The 20157-nt window shown below is 39.4% G+C and overlaps 1 protein-coding gene across 3 annotated transcripts in view; it reads left to right on the top strand.

The window, feature by feature from the left end:
- PCDH19 (protocadherin 19) overlaps positions 1 to 20157 on the top strand; it is a 108199-nt gene that overhangs the window by 5298 nt on the left and 82744 nt on the right. For all 3 annotated transcript variants that reach the window (XM_060138181.1, XM_060138183.1, XM_060138184.1), the window contains one exon: positions 443 to 770. In XM_060138181.1, the coding sequence (XP_059994164.1) occupies positions 443 to 770 (328 nt within the window). The remainder of the gene's footprint in view (positions 1 to 442; positions 771 to 20157) is intronic.

The following is a 20157-nucleotide window of genomic DNA, read 5'->3' on the forward strand; positions in this document are numbered from 1 at the left end:
ACTGGAAAGGGGATTAGTTTTTACTTCTTTCTATCTCCTCTTCTGTTAAATTAGAACTAGCTTCTTATTTCACCCAGGAGTTCCTTTGGCTTCCAGAAAAGCTCCTGATTTGAGCATTTTCATGCTTTCTCTCCCATAGGCTCAACTTTCCCCGTCCCCACACCCTTGTTAAATGGTCACTCACAATGAGGAATTCCAAATCTAAAGTATAGAAACTTTGGGGAGGGGTAGTGGGAAGTTACTATGTTTAATATAAAAACTTTACAGCCCTCAGCTTGGTTTCACATGTAGAAAGCACAGGGAGAAACCTGATGATGTAATGCACCAGAATAAGAAGCTGGAGCGGAGATGGGGTGCAACCCTCTGGGGTGCTTAATGTTTATTAATCGATGCGTGGTTTGGGAGGGCGTTAGCGATACATGCTGCCTTTTCTGTCACATAGAATCGCTGAGTACTCCTATGGGCATCAAAAGAAATCAAGCAAGAAGAAAAAAATCAATAAGAATGACATCCGCCTGGTACCCCGGGATGTGGAGGAGACAGACAAGATGAACGTTGTCAGTTGCTCCTCCCTGACCTCGTCCCTCAACTATTTCGACTACCACCAGCAGACCCTTCCTCTGGGCTGCCGCCGCTCTGAGAGCACTTTCTTGAATGTGGAGAACCAGAATACCCGCAATACCAGCGCCAACCACATCTACCATCACTCTTTCAACAGCCAGGGCCCCCAGCAACCAGACCTGATCATCAACGGTGTGCCTCTGCCCGAGGTGAGTGCAGCTAAGCAGCTCTGTGAGGTCCTCCCAGGCCTCTTTCCCATGCTGCTCGCTGGACCCCATCAGCCTCTATGGTGGCACATTCCCTGGCAGGGGTGGGAGAACTTCTCTGCCTAAGCCCATTTCCAAAGTCAGGGTTTGCTACCAGTGCTTCTTGGGGCAGAGGGTAACCCAACATATTGAGCCTTTGTAGGGGTGGATGTTGGGAGTAGGAGCTCAAGGTCTGAGCCTTTGAAATACCTATATGGTATTTTGGCGTAATATGAATTGTACCACCTGTTGCAAATACAGTACGCTTGCCAGCCTGTTGTACCAGTACAACAGTTAAAGTGGCTAAGAATCAACAAGTAGTCTTAAAGATAGATGAGCCCTAGAATGCTCGGGGGCCAGTTTCCTAGTGTGAGAGTGATTCAGCCTTCTGAAGCCCCCTTTTGCTTTTTCTTTGGTCATATACGTGCTTTGCTGAGAATATGGATGGGCCGGTTAAAGGGAGGCAAACAAAAATATAAAAAAGCCACATTGCTGTTTCTTAATAGTTCTTATGGTGACATTTGACAAATGAGGAGGTTGAAACTGTCACTAATAATGAAAATTTCAGGAATTAACTATGTATTTGAGTTAGCTCTGTTTCTCTTTACCAGGAATGAATGTTTTCAAATGGAAGCATTTTTTTTTTTAGACACTACGTGGTCCGGTGTTTGCTGTCTATTGAAATTTTTCAGGGTAGTAACGTGGATGATGGTAGGTTGGTGGCTGGGTGGAAGGCTATAAATAACAGCTCTTAAGTTAATTTCATTTTTCCTTGAATTGCTTAAGTCCCTCTTTGGTTGGAAATTTAATGCACTGGGAGGCATATGCCCTCTTCCAGGCCACTAATGAAAGGAATACTACATACTTGGAGAGCACTTCACAACCTTTGTCTTCTTTGATCCTTACAGTCAGGTATCTTAATAGGTTGCCCTTCAGCAGATGATGAAAGGAGGTCCAGAGATGCTAAGGGACTTGTTCAGACTCACTGGGCAGGGATATCAAGAGAGAGAGAGAGGAAGGACTAGATTGCAGGGCTCTATAATTCTGGCGAGTGCTGTTTCAGTGACACTTCCCTGCCTCAGAAATAATTCAGCCTAACATACCTGGGCTGGGATGCATATAAAATGGCCTGATAGTATTTATATCAATTTCATAGGGCAAAGGGTTTTAGGATCACTTTTATTGACTGCTCCTCCTAGTTCCTGAAAAATATTTCTCATCAGAATTAATGGGGCCAAAAAGCAGTGCTTTTCCTTAGAAACTGATGATTTTCTTCTAGCAACAGAGACACCAATATTGTCAATCTATAAGTAAGGATTTATTGAAAATCCAGTATTATGCTAGGTAGGCTCAGTTATAATTATGAATGTCAGTGGATACTACTAGGGACTAGACCATAGACTTTCTGGAGGACTACTCATGGACCACCAAGAGTTCAACAACGGAGAGGGAGAGGTAGTGCTATGTAGTGGAATCAGATAGACCATGATTTTGAATCTGGGGGACATGTCTTGCTATGGTATCCCTCTGAATCTCTGTTTCCTCATCTACAAAATGGGTACATCTGTCATGCAAGGTTGGTCCAAGGAATAATATGGCATTATGTAATGTAAGGGGACTGACACATAGGTACCCCCTGAATCGTAGGTCTCTTCACCAGACAATAATTGAAGAGTGACTATTGTAATGGCCTGCATACCTGAGTGTAACTCCCTAGGCACTTATAACCAAAGAGGAATTTAGGCTGGTTCTGTATAGAGAAGATCTACAAAGTGGTGCGGTTACCGTATTCATACTGGACTTTTAAATAATGGAGGTAAAAAATGCCAAGGTTTTGGGTTAGGTGCTGACTGCTGCTGCCAGTGGAGATGGACAAAAGAATTGAATCCTGAGGGCTTGGTGACTATGCAATCAATTCAAAGTAGTAGAGAAACATAAGCCCTGGTGTCTATGGGATGCTTTGAGGGGGCAAGAGATATATGACTATATCTGCATGGTTTACTTGAGATCTTGGTGTTCTTTCTGAGATTCTCCTGTGGACAAAATTAAACAAAGTATTGCTTCAGTTATTTAGAAAAGCCATTGAAAGTCTGAATTCTGATCCTATCTCTGACTCACAAAGCAAGATACTCTCTTATTTAACAAAGTCATAAAGACCTAGCGTCTAGGGCTAGTCAGGGCCAAGACAGCATATATTAGGCATGGTGAGGTTGTGTATTTCTAATATGCAGTCCCGGAGAGTTCAACTGACAAACCCATTCAGAAGGAGAGAGACTCACTCACAGCAGAGCATGAATCAGGCCATTTAAACCTGCATCTGTCACAAAGTCCTGCATGGAGAAAATGACACTTCTTTTCTTCCCATACCAGAGGCCCTTGAACATGGACTAGGTAGAATACTTAGGTACAGTGAAATCTGTAGAGGTGTAGGGATGATTGATTCATACATTCAACTAATATTTGTTGTGTGTCTATTCTTTGTAAGGTTCTGTTGTAGGCTCTGGTGTTAGAGAAATGAAAAAGATGTCCTCTGATCTCAAAGAATGCACATTCTAGTGAGGGAGATAAGCAAATAGGTGATTTGCGGTATGGAGTGATAGATGCTACTATCAGGTACAATGGGATAGTCTCCATTACTAGGATAATAATATCATAATGTATTTCCTACCTTTTCTTTATATTTTTCCTAATTAATTAATTGATCCATCTAAGAAACCAACAATTATTAAGCAATTATAGCACAGAGTGTTAAGTGCTACCATGTGATACATATAAGATTCTGTGGAAATTTCTGTATTAAATCTTATTATGTCATGTACATTTTTCTCTATATTATTTCATTAAACCATTTTTTTATTCATTAACTCAACCCAGGAGCATTTATTGCACACTTAGAACATGCCAGACACTGTATAACTTGCCAAGGATACAAAAATAAAACACTTGATCCTTGACCCCAGGGAGCTTACGGGGAGACAGACAAGTAAATAGGTCATTTCAGTTCAGGAGAACATCTCTTTACTGAGCACATATTACATTCTTACTCACCAGACTGGGACCAAAGGTCACTACGCATTAGGTTCCTTTGCTGGGCTACCTTGTGGACAAACTCACTCCCTTCATTAGCTGCAGCGTCGGTTACAGGGCTTACTGGCAATGGCATTACAGAGGAGTGAGAATTGCTTCCCTCACAGCGCTGCATCACACTTTAAAGTTTATCACCATGGCATTAAATCAAATCACTAAACATTGTTTGAGTGTCCACTGTGTGCTCAGCTGTGTGGCAGGTACCATGGGGATCCCAAATAAATATAAGATGTAGCATCTGCCTTCAGAGTTCATAGTTTGGTTGGGGAGCTAAGATCACCCACATGATTTCCCTGTAAGCAACACAAAAGGGTTTCTAACCTCCAGTCACTTTGCAGCCTGCTTAGTACTCTCCTGCTACTCCTTCCCTGGCAGCGCAGCCATCATTTATATGTAGATTTACTGTTGAGCTCTCAAGTTTGGTGCTGATGTGAGGGTAACTTTTGCATCAGTGTGCAGACCTAGCCACATTTGAATATTGTTGGCTCTAGAAACTGAAGGGAACGTGACTTTAAAGGCAGTTAGGTAGGAAAAGGCAAAGGGAATGGAGCACTGAAACATTCAATATTAAAAAACTCAAATTAAAAAATGCCTCACCAAAGAGACTGGATGTTTGGCCATTTCACCCCTCCTGAAGGCAGGAAGAGGTCCCACCCAAGTCTCTATTAATTACCAGCAGAAGAAATGAGTTGCATTGGAACTCAGCCTTTAGAATTATGGAGACCATCTTGTCTGGAATTCTTTTTTTGTTTGTTTTTTTTTTGCGGTACGCGGGCCTCTCACTGTTGTGGCCTCTCCCATTGTGGAGCACAGGCTCCGGATGCGCAGGCTCAGTGGCCATGGCTCACGGGCCTAGCCGCTCCGCGGCATGTGGGATCTTCCCAGACCGGGGCACGAACCCGGGTCCCCTGCATCGGCAGGTGGACTCTCAACCACTGCGCCACCAGGGAAGCCCTTGCCTGGAATTCTTTGTCTTCATTTACCTGTCCTCTGATGTTGGTCAGGAGGTCAGCTGTGTGGATTTTGTGGTTTTGTACACAAATTTGATGAGGGAACGTGGAGGATGCTTTTGCTGTTTACAGAAGACTTTTGTAGGATTAGTGATGTCAAGTATCTCTTAAATATTTTAAATTGAAGGTGAGATTTGCATTCTTTGGCATCCTGGTTTATTTAGTCCATAGATTTAGTGTATATGTAAGTGAATGTGTGTGTGTGTGTGCACATGCATATGGGTGTATGGGGTGGGGGGATAGTGAAGAGAGGGGAAAGGAGGTTGAAAAAATAGATAATGGAGAAGAAAGTAAGTAGTTTTGCCAGTTTGCTAAGATTTTTCTAAACTTAGTCCAGTTTTTTTTATTATTATTAATTTTTCGATACACGGGCCTCTCACTGTTGTGGCCTCTCCCATTGCGGAGCGCAGGCTCCGGACGCGCAGGCTCAGCGGCCATGGCTCACGGGTCCAGCCGCTCCGCGGCATGTGGGATCTTCCCGGACCGGGGCACGAACCCATGTCCCCTGCATGGGCAGGCGGACTCTCTATCACTGCGCCACCAGGGAAGCCCTAGTCCAGTTTTTTTAGAGCCTCCTCAGTACGGCAAATAATTTTTCTTCCAATCTTATGGAATGGTGGCATGCCTTCTGGGTGTCTCTGTATGCTACAAAGTATTACTACTTTGTACATCAGCATTCCTGCATTACCCTTTTTGTCACCCAGGCCATGGTCATTGTTGAAGGAAGAAAATGAAACTCATTTCTTCTGCTGGTAATGGAGACTTGGGTGGGACCTCTTCCTGCCTTCAGGAGGGGTGAAATGGCCAAACATCTAGTCTCTTTGGTGAGATATTTTTAATTTGAGTTTTTAAATATTGAATGTTTCAGAGCTGACAATTCTAAGAGAGTGATAGTGGGCAAGAGCTTCCAGAATTCTAGTCATAGGGTGCATAGGGATTTAATTTTGGTTTCAGACTCCATCTTGAGCTCTCTCTTTTTATTTTTCCTTCTTTCACTAGCAAACTGTAACATCTTTGATATAAGACATCCTCAGGGTGTGTGCGTGGTCTGCTATGGTCACTCACGGAGCAGTTTCATAAGTAGCAGCGCGGTAGCAGTGGATGAGTTTGCAGGACAAGGATGTATGTGGCAGACCAAATTGAATGCTTCCAATTATCCTACTGAAAGTCTCAGTGCGTGTTATCTTAGTGCAAATAATGAAACTAAAACATCAGTTAGGCTTTGAAGAAAAATAAGAAAGAAATAGCATGCTTTGGTCCCTAAAAAGAGTTTTAAAAGTTAGGGATTTGCAGTGATCTGAGTGAAACTCTGAGCTAAGGAGCTAGAAAAGCAGCCACAAACCTATCAGGTGTCAGGTTCAGAAGTCACTAGAAAATTAATAGGTACAATGAGGCTGGTTAGGATAGCAAGGTAATGACACAAATCACCCCCTCCAATTAAAACAAACCAACAAACGCTTCAGGAAGCAATTTTATTGTAATTTCCTTGTTTTGACAGGGTCTTGGAACCATCTGAGTCTTATCCCTAAGGGTCAAAAGTACCCCTCAGGCTTCAGAAGGAAGCAATGCAAAACAGTGCAGCCCACGTATTTTCAAGGCTCACTCCAGTTTTCTTAAAAATCAAAGGCTCCACTTTTACTGAGAGACAGTCTAGGGCCACCCATTGCCTACATTGCATCTTATTGGCCCGTTTCACATCTAGTCTAAGCAGTGCGTTTCCCATGGGGATCCGCTTGCAAGATGTGTTCCAGAATAAACTGTTCCTCTGTCATCTCCATGCAACTGCTGCAGAACTGAGTTAGTTTACATTAGTATTTGCTAATTTATTATTATCATTCCTTATTGGCAATTAACTGGTTACCTTAGAGATCACCTCTCTCCCCATACACCTTCACTAAAGTTGAGCTCAGCCAGAGAGCTTGCTAATGATCCTGAGATTTCTCTCCCTAGGGGACTGGAGGCAGGACATTTTCCATAGAGGATTCTGAGCCTTTGGAATTCCTCTTATCAGAGGACCACTTGCTTTGGGTCCCAGTCACCCTACCTGGTTTTTCTCTGTCAGTCAGATTTATAAAGTGGGAGGAGCTGCAGACCTCTCCTCCCCTAACCTTGCCCTAGTCTTTGCTGTGGCTTTGGTATACCATGCCCTGAGGCTGAAGCAGTAGGGTTGGGGGATTTCTTGCTCGGAATTGGAAGACTGAAAGAGGATGAAGTCACCTCCTGGCAAAGCTGGAGTCTTTCAATTATGGTGCTGCAGTGGATCTGAGGCGTCTGCTTGGAGTTTGAGATGTTGACCCCTCTGCATGTGTATCTCAGCTTCTAGGGCTTAGGGGAGGCCAAGCTTGGCTGGATCAAGTGTCTCAGATGTGGGTAAATGAAGCCATTTGTACAAAAGGCCTGTGTATAAGAGGCGGGAGGCTGGCTCTGGAGCAGCCATTTTCCCCCACTGAGAGGAGGCTTGATTTCTTGATGTGTGACTGGCTGGCCTTTAATGTGAGCCTCATTTACTTCGAACAATTGATAGGCTTGAAGTGAAAAGTCCCAGAGGATCAGTTGTTTGTAGAGGGAAATGCTCTTCAAGTTACATTTCCTCTTTGGCTGTTGTGTAGTTAGGAGTGGTTTTTGTGTGGGCTGCATGGTGAGGGTCACTCTGCTTCCAGTGGGTGTACCCAGGCTGCTAGTGCCTTCGTATGTCCCCCCAGAAAACCAGGAGGAAAGTACTGCAGCCTGAAACTGGATAACAGCTCTGCCAGCTCTAGGAACTTGGGGTCCCATGAGGAAATCTCATTTGCCATCATTCAGCAGCATTCAGGATACTGGTTAGGACCACACGGCGCCACAGCACTCCTGGAAGAGGTGTCAGAAGGGACCAGTATTTCTACTCTATAATCATGAAAATGGAGTTGCAGAGAAGGCAGATGAGTTGCCCAGGCACACATCATTTGGGGCCAAACTGGGTCCCTTTGGATCGATAGCAGTTCCTCTGTTGCAGTTTCCAAGTGCTTTCTGTCACGTAACAGAAAACTTGACTGGATTCCACAAGAAGACCTGTGGCTATACCTTTGGCCCTTAGTTGTGTTCCTGAAAAGTTGTGCAGCAGGAAGTGTTTGTTTTGTAAATTAGACCCCCTGTTAACCACAGTAGTGGCATTCCGTATAGAAACACTGTGGCGGATTCCTTCATAAAGGAAAGAACCCTTGTGTAATGTGAGTAATCAACTCCTTACCGATTTCCTTTGTAAATCTGGATTTTTCACATATCTTGTTTGCTTAAAGTGCAATTCCTCACATTGGCAAGATTTACAAAGCCTTTGAAAGGTAGGCCAATTCATTATTCCCTTGACTTCTCACTGTTTAGCCTTCCTGGTTGAATCTCACTTAATTACAAAATGTAATTATGTAATATCTAAAATACATGGTGTCCAGAGAAGACAGATAATATCTCCCAGATTTAACAAATGTTAACATTTCATATTTGCTCCAGATTTAAAAAAATTAAAGGTTACAGCTATCCTCTTCCCATTCTATTCCTCTCCCTCTATCCATTCTTTGTAAGTCTGTAGCTGGAAGAACAGCAACCCATCAGGAGTGTTTTTGGTGCGTTTTGTCTTAGCCTCATGAGCTTGCTTCTGAAAGAGATGGCTCTCATTTTGCAGCCCCAGGTCCTAAAAGCTCCCCAAGTTAATATGGGTCTCCTGGATTGAGTAGAGCCTGGGAATTACTTTGGAAAATGAAAACGCTCTCTTAAGCTTGCTTTAAATTCAGCCTTTGGTAGTATATAAAGATGTTAAAAAAATTTCAGCCTTTGGGGAGGGAGAAAATTACTTTTTGGAAAGAAAATAAGTGAGAGTGAGAGTTAGACAGACTGACAGACAGACAGGTGTCAGGGGCAGCTATCTTGAGTTTTAAGCAGACCATTTGGGATTGAAGCAGGCAAGAAGCTTGGTGTGAAGCCTGCATTCTCCTTGAGCTCAGTGTACATGGACTAGCACTGGGGCTTCTCCATGTCAGATGCTTAAGCACTGCCTTGATGTGCATAGTCTTCGGATGCTCCATTAAGTCTCCGAATGCCAGGGTGGCCAGTTTTCAGCTTCTCCCACCGGGCCCCATCTGGCCACTGTTCTGTGGCAAGCTGCTCTCCCTCACTGCCACCAGCACTGGTTTTGGCAGTCTCTGCTTTCTGGATTATTTTTGCTTGTAAATTTGATTTCCAGAGCATGAAGGGCACTTCATCTCAGATTGTGTAGTTTGCTCTTCTGAACAAAATGGATTCCCTGTGTAAGCTGGTGGGAAGATAAGTTCAATACAAAGGCCAGACTCTCCCTTTAGGGGAGTGTGTGTGTGTGTGTGTGTGCGTGTGCGTGTGTGTGTGTGTGTGTGTGTGTGAGAGAGAGAGAGAGAGAGAGAGAGAGAGAGAGAGAGAGGAGAGAGAGAAAGGACATATCTACTTGTCTCACCCACTTATTCTGCCTCTGAGGTGATGGAGCCTTTATGAGCTGGCCTGATTGTATACATATCTATGAGCTTAGCTTCTCAGAGCTCCCCTCCCCACTGTGACACTCTGCTGGTTATCTCCCTGAGGAATGCTTATAAACCTCATCACAGCAGGATGTGATCCCCCAAATGTGAGTCCAGGGCACCCCAATTTGATATAGCCCAGGGACAGATATCCTGGGGACTATTTTTAATTGAGAGCTCTGAGTAGGAAGCAGTCAAATAAACATTGCTGTGCATACAACCTAGCTTAAGAAAACCTTACAGGGAATCTCAGTTCCTTGGAAATGATTTTCTGAGTCTCAGTTTCTCTTTCTGTCTTTTTTGGGCATAATTCTATTTAAAGTCTTCCTCTTTAATTCACTTGGCTCAAGGAAATCTGGTTTGGGCTGCCTATGTGTATAGGTACTTTGCTATAAAACCATATCTTTTCTGAGTGAGATGTATGAGTAGGGAGACTAGATCAGACTGCATTCATAGGGATTGACTTAACCTTTAAGCAACTTTTTTTTTATAACTAAAGATGCCTGTAATCTAGCATTCATATTTGAAGCTTGACATGCTTGAGGGATACAGGGCTCTGGAAATGCAGGGACAAGCAGAGGCATCTAGCTGTAGGTAATGTTGAATGACTTGTTGGAAGACTGATTCCCTTCTCTGTGCTGCCAGGCACAGAGGCCATGGTGAGGACACAGGCATGCTGCCCTCAGAAGACTGTCACTGACTCTGATCTTGCCATCCTGGTCATTTCTTTAATTAGTGCATTTCTGTTTTCTCAAGTATGGACTTTCAAGTGATGGAGTATGCTAATGGCAACATTTGTTCCTAAGACCTTAGGGGAGAGAACAGGATGGCATTAGTATTAAATAATGTCCTTTTCATAGTGAGATTTTGCCTGATTTTTAATTGCAAAACAATTTATGATAGTTATGACTCTTTAGAAACAAATCTCAAATGCTATATATGAAACACCAATTTTTTGTGTGGCTTGTGAGCCTGCTAATGGGATGTGTGTCCTTACATCTCTAGGTCACTCTTTCTAATTTTGCCTCTACTGGTAATTCTTTAGAAACAGAAAAAGGTGTGTGCTTTGTTGCAGCAAGAAATACAATAAGGAAATGCCTGAAATGGAAAGAAAGTTAAACTGCTTTTGCACGAACTCTATGTAGGGGCCTGATAGAGCAAAATCTTATAAAACTGGTAAAGCTTGGTGTTTGCACATCTGATCATCTAGCGCCCTCAAGAAGTGATCATGGAAGGTGGAGAGAAACTGAACTGCAAGGGTTCATCCGGAACTGCAAAGGTTTGTGGCTGTGCATGGTGTCATATTTGGAGTCAAATATGTGTGTGACACTTGCAATACCTTGTTTTCCTCACCCTTTGAGCCTAGAAAGCTCCATTGGGACAGTTATCCCTAATGTGTGTGTCACCCCTAGTCACTGTATTCCCAAAGATAATCTAGAAATCTATAATTCTGGGATAGGGGAGGAGGAGGTCACTAGCAAAACAGGTGAAACAGAATTAAAAACCTCATAAAAGAAGAGCTTTAATTTATTGAAATCTATTATTACTTAGGAAAGCAGACTCCAAGACATTGAGAATTCTGAAAAATCCAAACAGATGCCAAACGGCACCAATCCTGGAACAAACATATAAGGAGACTGGGTCAGGGGATCTCCAAGTTCTTTTGCAGTTCTGAGTATAATTTGAATTTTGCAGTATTGGTTTGAAGGGTTTCATATAACTGCATTAAGGTTTGAGTCTATGATGACAATGGCTGCTACAATGGCTACCACAATGGTGGTATTGAGACTAAGGAACTTAGCTATGACAGGTGACACAATAGATACGGCCCTTTAGCTTTTACATGAGGGCAAGATATTCTGTGTCTAATGTGAGTTGTATGTACGTCAAAAGTCAGTAGCCTCCCTATTCAAATGGGTCTCCTTGTCCAATGTGAGTTCTGTCATAAAGGCAGCAATGAGTACATTAACCTGGCTTCAGTTGGTCTGTACTTGCTCTAGGGATGAGTAGGAGATACACTTCTCTTGCCTGGCCAGCTAGACCTTTCAGAAGAACACAAATTCACTTAAGTATAAATTATGTTGATTATCATGCTACCAAAAAATTCACAGGGCTGTAAGTCACCAAGACCTCCTTTTTAAGTTAGATATTCTTGAGAACTGTTTTGTATATCATGATAAATTATCTAACCTTTCATACTTTTGAAGGCCAACATTATGGAAATAAGCAGCTTTTTATTCCATTCTAAGGTCAGTCTAACTAAATTATGCAACTTCTAATGCAATTGCTTGAAGCTTCAACTTTGAAAGTTTTCTCATTTTAATACCTTGCAACAGAGATAAATATTTTTTAGCTACTATTCATGCTTAACAATATATTTCCGTGATTGTCCATTTTTTTGGTAGCATTTGTTGGCATGAGAGGCAGTTCACCATGGCTTTGCTTATTTTGCTGTTTGCTATAGATAATCAGCAAAGATCCAGAATTCAAAAAAAACATGTATTTTTGTTTTTGCTGTTATTTTTAAATTTCAGGCCATAGGAGGCTAACTGAGCCCTACAGAATCAATATATAGGGGACACTTGGGGTTTTTCTTGAGAATCAAAAATGAGGTAGATTTTCTTTTAAAGTAGATTTGATTCCAGAATTATTAAACTCAATGCATGTTGGAGGCTGGCGGATTGCATTTAGCAGGATTTGGGGCACTATCTGTAACAAAGCAATCTACTTCTTTCAGAGAGTAAACTGCTATTTCAGGGAAAGGAGAGGTCAGTAGGGGAGCTTTTGGGAAGCTCTGTTTTACTTTTAAGCCCCCTAAAGAATATTTTTCAGGGGCTCCTTGAAGGCAGGGCCAATTCTGTGCAATTCCTTGTGTACAGTGTCAGGTGTTATTGTGTTTTGTTACTCGTGAGTTATATAGTTTCTGTGGTGGTTATTGTGCCCTGATCTTAAAGGGTATTCATTTATTCTAGGTAAAGCCTGGCCCTCTATGTGGATTACTTCCAGACTTTAGTGAATGGACTTCCTGTTTAATTAGTTAGACTTTTTTTCAAAAAGATATTTTGGTTTGAAAATATTCACCCATTCGTCCATCCACCAAATATTTGTAGATCATTCTTTATTGACCAGCCAGTACTCAGCTCTGAGGGACATAGAGCAAGTATAAGCAGTGCCTACCCTCATAGCTTATATTGTCATTGAGGAGACAAACTGAGAAGTTAAACATTTTAAAAAGTCAATGGGGAAACTAAGGATTATTCACTAAGTGGTGACATGTAATTGATTAACAATTAAAAAAAGTTTTAATTTCCCACTATATGTCAAAATAAATTCCACATGGCTTAAAGAGTTAAAACTTTAAGATGAAAATTCAAATAATACAATTATTAAAAGAAAACAAATAAATATCCATCTAACCTTGAAACTGAATAGGACTTCAGAAGCGTAAAAGCAGTGTAAATGAATGCAAAGAAAAATACCAGCAGCTCTGGCTAAGTAAAATTTAGAAATGTCTGTATGTCCCAAAATATCAAAAGCTAAATAAAAAATAAACTATAAGCCAGGAAATATTTTCAATTTATATAGCAAAGAACCTATATTTATTATTTCTACAAATATTTATAGAGTGCTTACTGTGTGCTTATCACTATTCAAAGTGCTGGGGATGCAACAGTGAACAAAACAAAGTCTCTGTCCCCATTGAGTTTATATTTTTATGGGTACAAATAATAAACAAATAAATATATAATATGTTAGGTGGTGATATGTAGAAAAATAAGGAATGGTAAAGGGCACATGCTCTGCCAGGAATGAAGGTTCTCTGGGAGGTCAGGGAAGACATCTTGGATAAGGGGACATTTAAGCAATGCCCTTCAAATATAAAGAGCTCTTACAAATCAATAAGACAAATACTACAATATAAAATTTATGGGACTTCCCTGGTGGTGCAGTGGTTAAGAATCTGCCTGCCAATGCAGGGGACACGGGTTTGAGCCCTGGTCTGGGAAGATCCCACATGCTGCGGAGCAGTGAAGCCCGTGCGCCACAACTACTGAGCCTGCACTCTAGAGCCTGTGAGGCACAACTACTGAACCCACGTGCCACAACTACTGAAGCCCATGTGCCTAGAGCCTGTGCTCTGCAACAGGAGAAGCCACCTCAATGAGAAGCCAGTGCACTGCAACGAAGAGTAGCCCCCACTTGCTGCAACTAGAGAAAGACTGTGCGCAGCAACAAAGACCCAACACAGCCAAAAATAAATAAATTAATTAATTAAAAAATTATGCAAAGGGCACAAATAGGTAATTCATAAAGAAGCTGTACAAATGACCAGTATATGAAAATATTTCAATCTTAATAACCAAATAATAACAATGGAATGCCATTATTAACTTTTAATTATGGACACTATATATACTTATTAAAAAGTCAAGCAGTACAGGAGTGTACAAAATAGAATTGAAGTCTTCACAACTCTCTTCTCACCCATCCATTACCTCAGGGGAACCACAGACAATAATTTGATGTGCAAGATGTCATTTTTTACTTATCAAATTAGGAAAGATTAAAAAAAATATACTGAGCATTGGCAAGAGTGTGGTTATCATACGTGGAGTATAATTGATAGAACTGAAATTAATATAATCTTTCTTGGGGTGCAATTTGTCGATATTTAAATGTCCTTGAGGGCTTCCCTGGTGGCGCAGTGGTTGAGAGTCCGCCTGCCGATGCAGGGGACACGGGTTCGTGCCCCAGTCCGAGAAGATCCCACATGCTGTGGAGCAGCTAGGCCCGTGAGCCATGGCTGCTGAGCCTGCGCGTCCGGAGCCTGTGCTCCGCAACGGGAGAGGCTACAACAGTGAGAGGCCCGCGTACCAAAAAAAAAAAAAAATGTCCTTGAATATGTAGTGTTTCTTCTTCTGGAAGTTATCCTAAGGAAATAACTTTAGATTTGCTTAGAAATTTATGTTCAAGGGTGTCAAATCAGCATAGATTATAGAAATAAAATATAGGAAATATCCTAAATATCATCAATATGTGAATGACTAAATATATCATGGTACATATATTGCTAGAATTCTATGAAACCATTAATGTAATATTTTGAGGAATATTTAGTGACACAGGAAAATGCTCATGTTTTACATTAATTGAAAAAAATACGTAAACAAAACAGCATGTATAGATTGATTCCAGTTGTTTAAAATACATATGCAGAGAAAATACACTGGAAGGTAAATTACCAAAGTGTTAATAGTTATCTCAAGTTCAGGAAATCAGGTGATTTTTACTTTTTATACTTTTTAAATATACTTTTCTAATTTCCCTATTTTTCTACATTGAACATGTATTATCTTTGACATTGGAAAGCAGTTACTTTAAAAAGTTAACTACTATATTACACAGTAACTATTAAGGAACAAAGAGGTGGCATAAACAGGATTGTAAGTTATTATGAGGAGGGACAGATCAATTATTCTTTTCAATTTCATTTTTCAGTCAGATTATACCTTCTGAATTTTTCTTCTTATTTTTCCTTTTTTGGAGGTCTCTCTCAGATGATAACAGGTATGAAGGTTTATATTTAAAAATAACCCTTGTCTTTACAGTTTACATTTTAAGTGTGAGAAATAATGTTATGAAAAATATATTTTCCTCCTTCATTCTTCTTACCCATATGTATACTCTTGCAAAAGTAGATTTATTTCACCAGTGTTAGACATCTGGTTCACAAAATTTATTTTTAGAATGAGGGATTTTGAAATAGTAACATTTAACTTTAATCCATACAGATTTTTAATACTATAAAAATGGTGTAGACTTTTTCTAAGGGCCAGTTTTCACAAAATATATTTTTCAGTGCCCTCTTCAGGACCAAATAGCCAATTCAAAGGAGAACTTTTTTATACTCCTCAGTATTTGATTTCATGTTTGGGTTTGTTGGCTCTAAGACATAGGATAGCCCTGACAATTTGAAACAATAAAAATGAGGGAGTTGATGAGTTGGTGGTCACTGAGATACTCAAAATTTCAAATTTCAGCCTTGACTAAATGCACTGTTTTTTCCCCCCAAAATTGAATGAGTTCAATCCTTTTAAAGAAATGCTCATTTATTTGATTGCCTCCCCATCTAGTAGCCTAACTTAAACAGCATAAATACTACAAAACCCAGTATCCATTGGGACACCTTTTAAATGATGGCTGTGTAAACTTCTCACATACTAAGTACTGCACTTAGTATGTAAAATGACTATTCAGTGGCCCTGTGTAGATAGCAGAACTATTTAGATATTGTAAAGAAAATTCTCATTACAAACAAACAAACAAACAGATGCTCACCCCACCACCCGCCACCATAGCTAATAGATGAGAATGTCATCTGTACAATGTCACCCTGATTGTAGATGAAGTGTTTGCCAGCTATGGGAAAACATCTGTGGCCTAATTCTGTAGTCTGTCCCTTGGATAAATGGAGACTATGGACTTCAGTAGAACTGTATTTCTTATATGTGTAGTCATTTAACTAGATGAGTTTCTATTCAAATTGTGTTTTTCATGTTATAACATGGAGTATTTGATAGAAATAAATAGCTGTTTCTTTTTTTTTTTAATAGCTGTTTCTTTTTTGTGAGTGTGGTCACAGGAAGAAGGGACTAAAAATTAAGGGCAATTAAAGGAAACACCATTACCTTCCTCTCAGCCCTCCTCTTTTCTATCTTAGATCTTTAATGAAAAAGTCCTCATTTAAAGAAATATTGAAAATGCTTGAAACGATTATGAGGCAACTTAAAAAAGATTCACATTTTTCCTTCATATGGCTTGAAGATGAGGTTGTTTGGATTAGAAAAGAATTCCCAGGAAATTAAAATATTTAATTGAAAGAAGTTAATGTGATAAAGCAGAGTGTTCTACCTGAAAAAATAAAATGTAATACTATGTAAATTCGTATCACCACTAGAGTGTAAATCTCCAGAAGGTGATAAGAAGATTGAAAGCAAGGAATTTTGTTTACTGAATTCTGATCCTATTGGCGGTTGCCTATCTGTGGGGGTTTGGTACTGGCTCTGAAGAAGGCCCTACTAAACACATGCTGCTGCCTAGTATGTGTGTGAAGTTCTGATTCTGAACTTGCCTATGGGCCATGGATAGGTCTAAAGGCCTTGAAGTTCTCCCTACCCTCCACTTTCCACACTGTTGTTGCCTAGGGCCCAAGAACAGAATTGATTAGACTTTGTGGCTGAGAAGTTCTTGTTTACTAGTGCAATTATGAGGGAGATTGAGCCATGTAGGGAGATATAGGCACACAAAAGCCCCCTGCCACAAATGGTAATCTCACAGGTTAGTATCTTTAAAGACACATCTGTTAATGTCCTGAGTGAATGTACTATACTAGCTGACTTTAACTTGACAATTATTAAGAAACCTGTTGCTCTCTGGGGGAAAAGTAGTCTGGGGCCACAGGGCTTGTGGTACCTTTGTTCCCTGACGAAGGATCAAACCCATGCCCCCTGCAGTGGAGGCGCAGAGTCCCAACCACTGGACTGCCAGGGAATTCCCCCAGTGTCTTTTTTATTATTGTTCTTATTGGTTACTCATTACAAAATCAATTCATTTTCATTGTGAAAACAATGGAAAATAACAGAAATATTTGAGGAAGTTGGAAAATCATCCATAATTCTACCACTCAGGGGCAACCACCATTAACTTTCTGTTCAGTGCCTGACACAAAATAAATGCTCAATAAAAGTTAGTGAATTAATGAAAAAACTTCCACGGTTTTACTGTTTTAAAATTGGAATCACTTTAGTTGAGATCATTCTGTTTCTTTTCCCATCTTTACATTATATCATAAGAGTTTTTTTCTATATCAGTAGAAAATATTTATAAGCAAGATTTTTTTAGTGGTTGAATTGTATTCTTTTCTATAGATAGGATTTATTTTACTCAAATAACTTTTAATGTGGATCTTTTAAGTTATTTAAATTTTTGTCATATTATAAATAGCACTGTAATAGATATCTTTATGTATAAATCTCCTTGTTATCTCTGATTGTTTCCTTAGAATAAATTCCCTAGAGGTGAAATTGTTTTATCTGAAGGCTTATATATTTTTAAGACTTTTGATATATATATTTCTCCCAGAAAAGTACCAATGTACAGTCCCACCAACAGTGTATAAGAACCCATTTCACTGTACTCACAAAGCATTATTATAAAATATCATCACCAATCTGATGAAACCATAGGGAACCAGACAGTCTCATACATTGTTGTTGGGTGTATAAATTGGTACCAATCCCACGGAGGACAATTTGACAGCGTTCTTCAAACTTGCAAATGATATATTTTGACCCAGCAATTATGTTTTTAGGGTATTCATCCTATAGATATGCTTGACCATGTGCAAAATTATGTAAATACAAGATTATTCGTTAATGTATTATTCGATATAGCAAAAATTAAAACAATATGTATGTCAAGCAATATAACCCTTTCAAAAATGAATGTTTTATGTATTGATAGTGAAAGATCTCTAAATATATTGTTAACAAAAGGAAGATTCAGGAAAATATGTAAGCACACTATCATTTGTGTGAAAAAGGAGAGAAAAAATGTACATTTTATTGTTTTATATATGCATGAAATTGTATGAAACGATAAACAGGAAATTAATTAGAATGGGTACCTGTTGGGAAAATGGCAAATGAGAGTATAGGGCACAGGAATGGGAGGAAAAATTATTAGTTCCATAGATGAAAATGGGTATCTAATTTTAGTTTAAATTTGTATTTCTTTGATTTTTCAAAAAAAAATCTCCCTTATAATTTGTTGCAAAGACTTTTTTTCAGTGCGTTGTATGACTTTTAACTCTGTTTATGCTTATTTTTTATTTACAGTGTTTTGGAATCATTATATAGAAAAATATATCAGCCTTTTAGTCTGTGATATCTTTTGTTCCTTTTAAGCTATGAAACTTTCTTCCAACCCCGAGATTATATATATACAGTTGTCCCTCAGTATCTGTAGGAGATTGTTTCCGTGGATGCTCAAGTCTCTTTATATGTCACAGTATTTGCATATAACCTACACATCCTCCCGTATACTTTAAATCATCTCTAGGTTATTTATAATACCTAGTAAAGTAAATGCCATGTAAATAGTTGCCAACATGTGGCAAATTCAAGCTTTGCTTTTTGGAAATTTCTGGATTTTTTTCAAATATTGTTCATCTGTGGTTGGTCAAATCTGCATATATATATATCACATTTTCCAATATTCTTATGAATTCATTTTTTCATTACATTTTAAATTCATTAGGAATTTATTGTGGCATGTGGTTGGAGGTGACTGTAAAAAAATATTTTTCTAGATGGTTAGTTGGTTGACTTTGTATCATTTATTGTTTATTTCTCCTCCATCTCCACTGCTTTCTGTTGCTTCTTAAAAACATCATATATTAAGTTTTTATATATACTAGGAACTTACCTGAATTGTTCATTTTTTCCCATTGACCAGTTTCTCTACTTTTGTACTAATACCACACTGATTTAATCACTGATACTTTATAATAAATTTTAATAAATAGTAGGATTTGTTTCTCCTTATTTATCTTTTCAAAAAAAACTTTTAGTTTTTCTGTATTTTTTTCAGATAAACGTTGGAATCATGTTAAATTTAAAAATGATTATGTTGGGATTTTAATTGGACATAAATTTAGGAAGAACTGATGTACATATAGTGTTTAATACCTTTTTATAGGAACATGATATCTTTTCATTTAGTCATGTTTCATTCCATTGTCATCATTAAATTTATACAGTTCTCCTTACATTTCTTGTTAACCTTATTTCCAGCTACTTTATAGTTTTGCTGTTATTTTGAGGGGGCTCTTTTCCCCATTACATTTTCTTTTTTTTTTTTAACATCTTTATTGGAGTATAATTGCTTTACAATGGTGTGTTAGTTTCTGCTTTATAACAAAGTGAATCAGCTATACATATACATATATCCCCATATCTCTTCCCTCTTGTCTCTCCCTCCCACCCTCCCTATCCCACTGTTCTAGGTGGTCACAAGGCACCGAGCTGATCTCCCTGTGCTATGCGGCTGCTTTCCACTAGCTATCTATTTTACATTTGGTAGTGTATATATGTCCATGCCACTCTCTCACTTCATCTCAGCTTACCCTTCCCCCTCTTTGTGTCCTCAAGTCCATTCTCTACATCTGCGTCTTTATTCCTGTCCTGCCCCTAGGTTCTTCAGAAGCAATTTTTTTTTTGATTCCATATATATATGTTAGCACATGGTATTTGTTTTTCTCTTTCTGACTTACTTCACTCTGTATGACAGACTCTAGGTCCATCCACCTCACTACAAATAACTAAATATCATTCCTTTTTATGGCTGAGTAATATTCCATTATATATATATGTGCCACATCTTCTTTTTTTTTTACATCTTTATTGGAGTATAATTGCTTTACAGTGGTGTGTTAGTTTCTGCTTTATAACAAAGTGAATCAGTTATACATATACATATGTTTCCATAGCTCTTCCCTCTTGCGTCTCCCTCCCCCCCACCCTCCCTATCCCACCCCTCTAGGTGGTCACAAAACACTGAGCTGATCTCCCTGTGCTATGAGGCTGCTTCCCACTAGCTATCTATTTTATGTTTGGTAGTGGATATATGTTCATGCCACTCTCTCACTTTGTCCGAGCTTAACCTTCCCCCTCCCCT

This window comes from Lagenorhynchus albirostris, chromosome X, assembly GCF_949774975.1.
Source record: "Lagenorhynchus albirostris chromosome X, mLagAlb1.1, whole genome shotgun sequence".
Lineage (NCBI taxonomy): Eukaryota > Metazoa > Chordata > Mammalia > Artiodactyla > Delphinidae > Lagenorhynchus > Lagenorhynchus albirostris.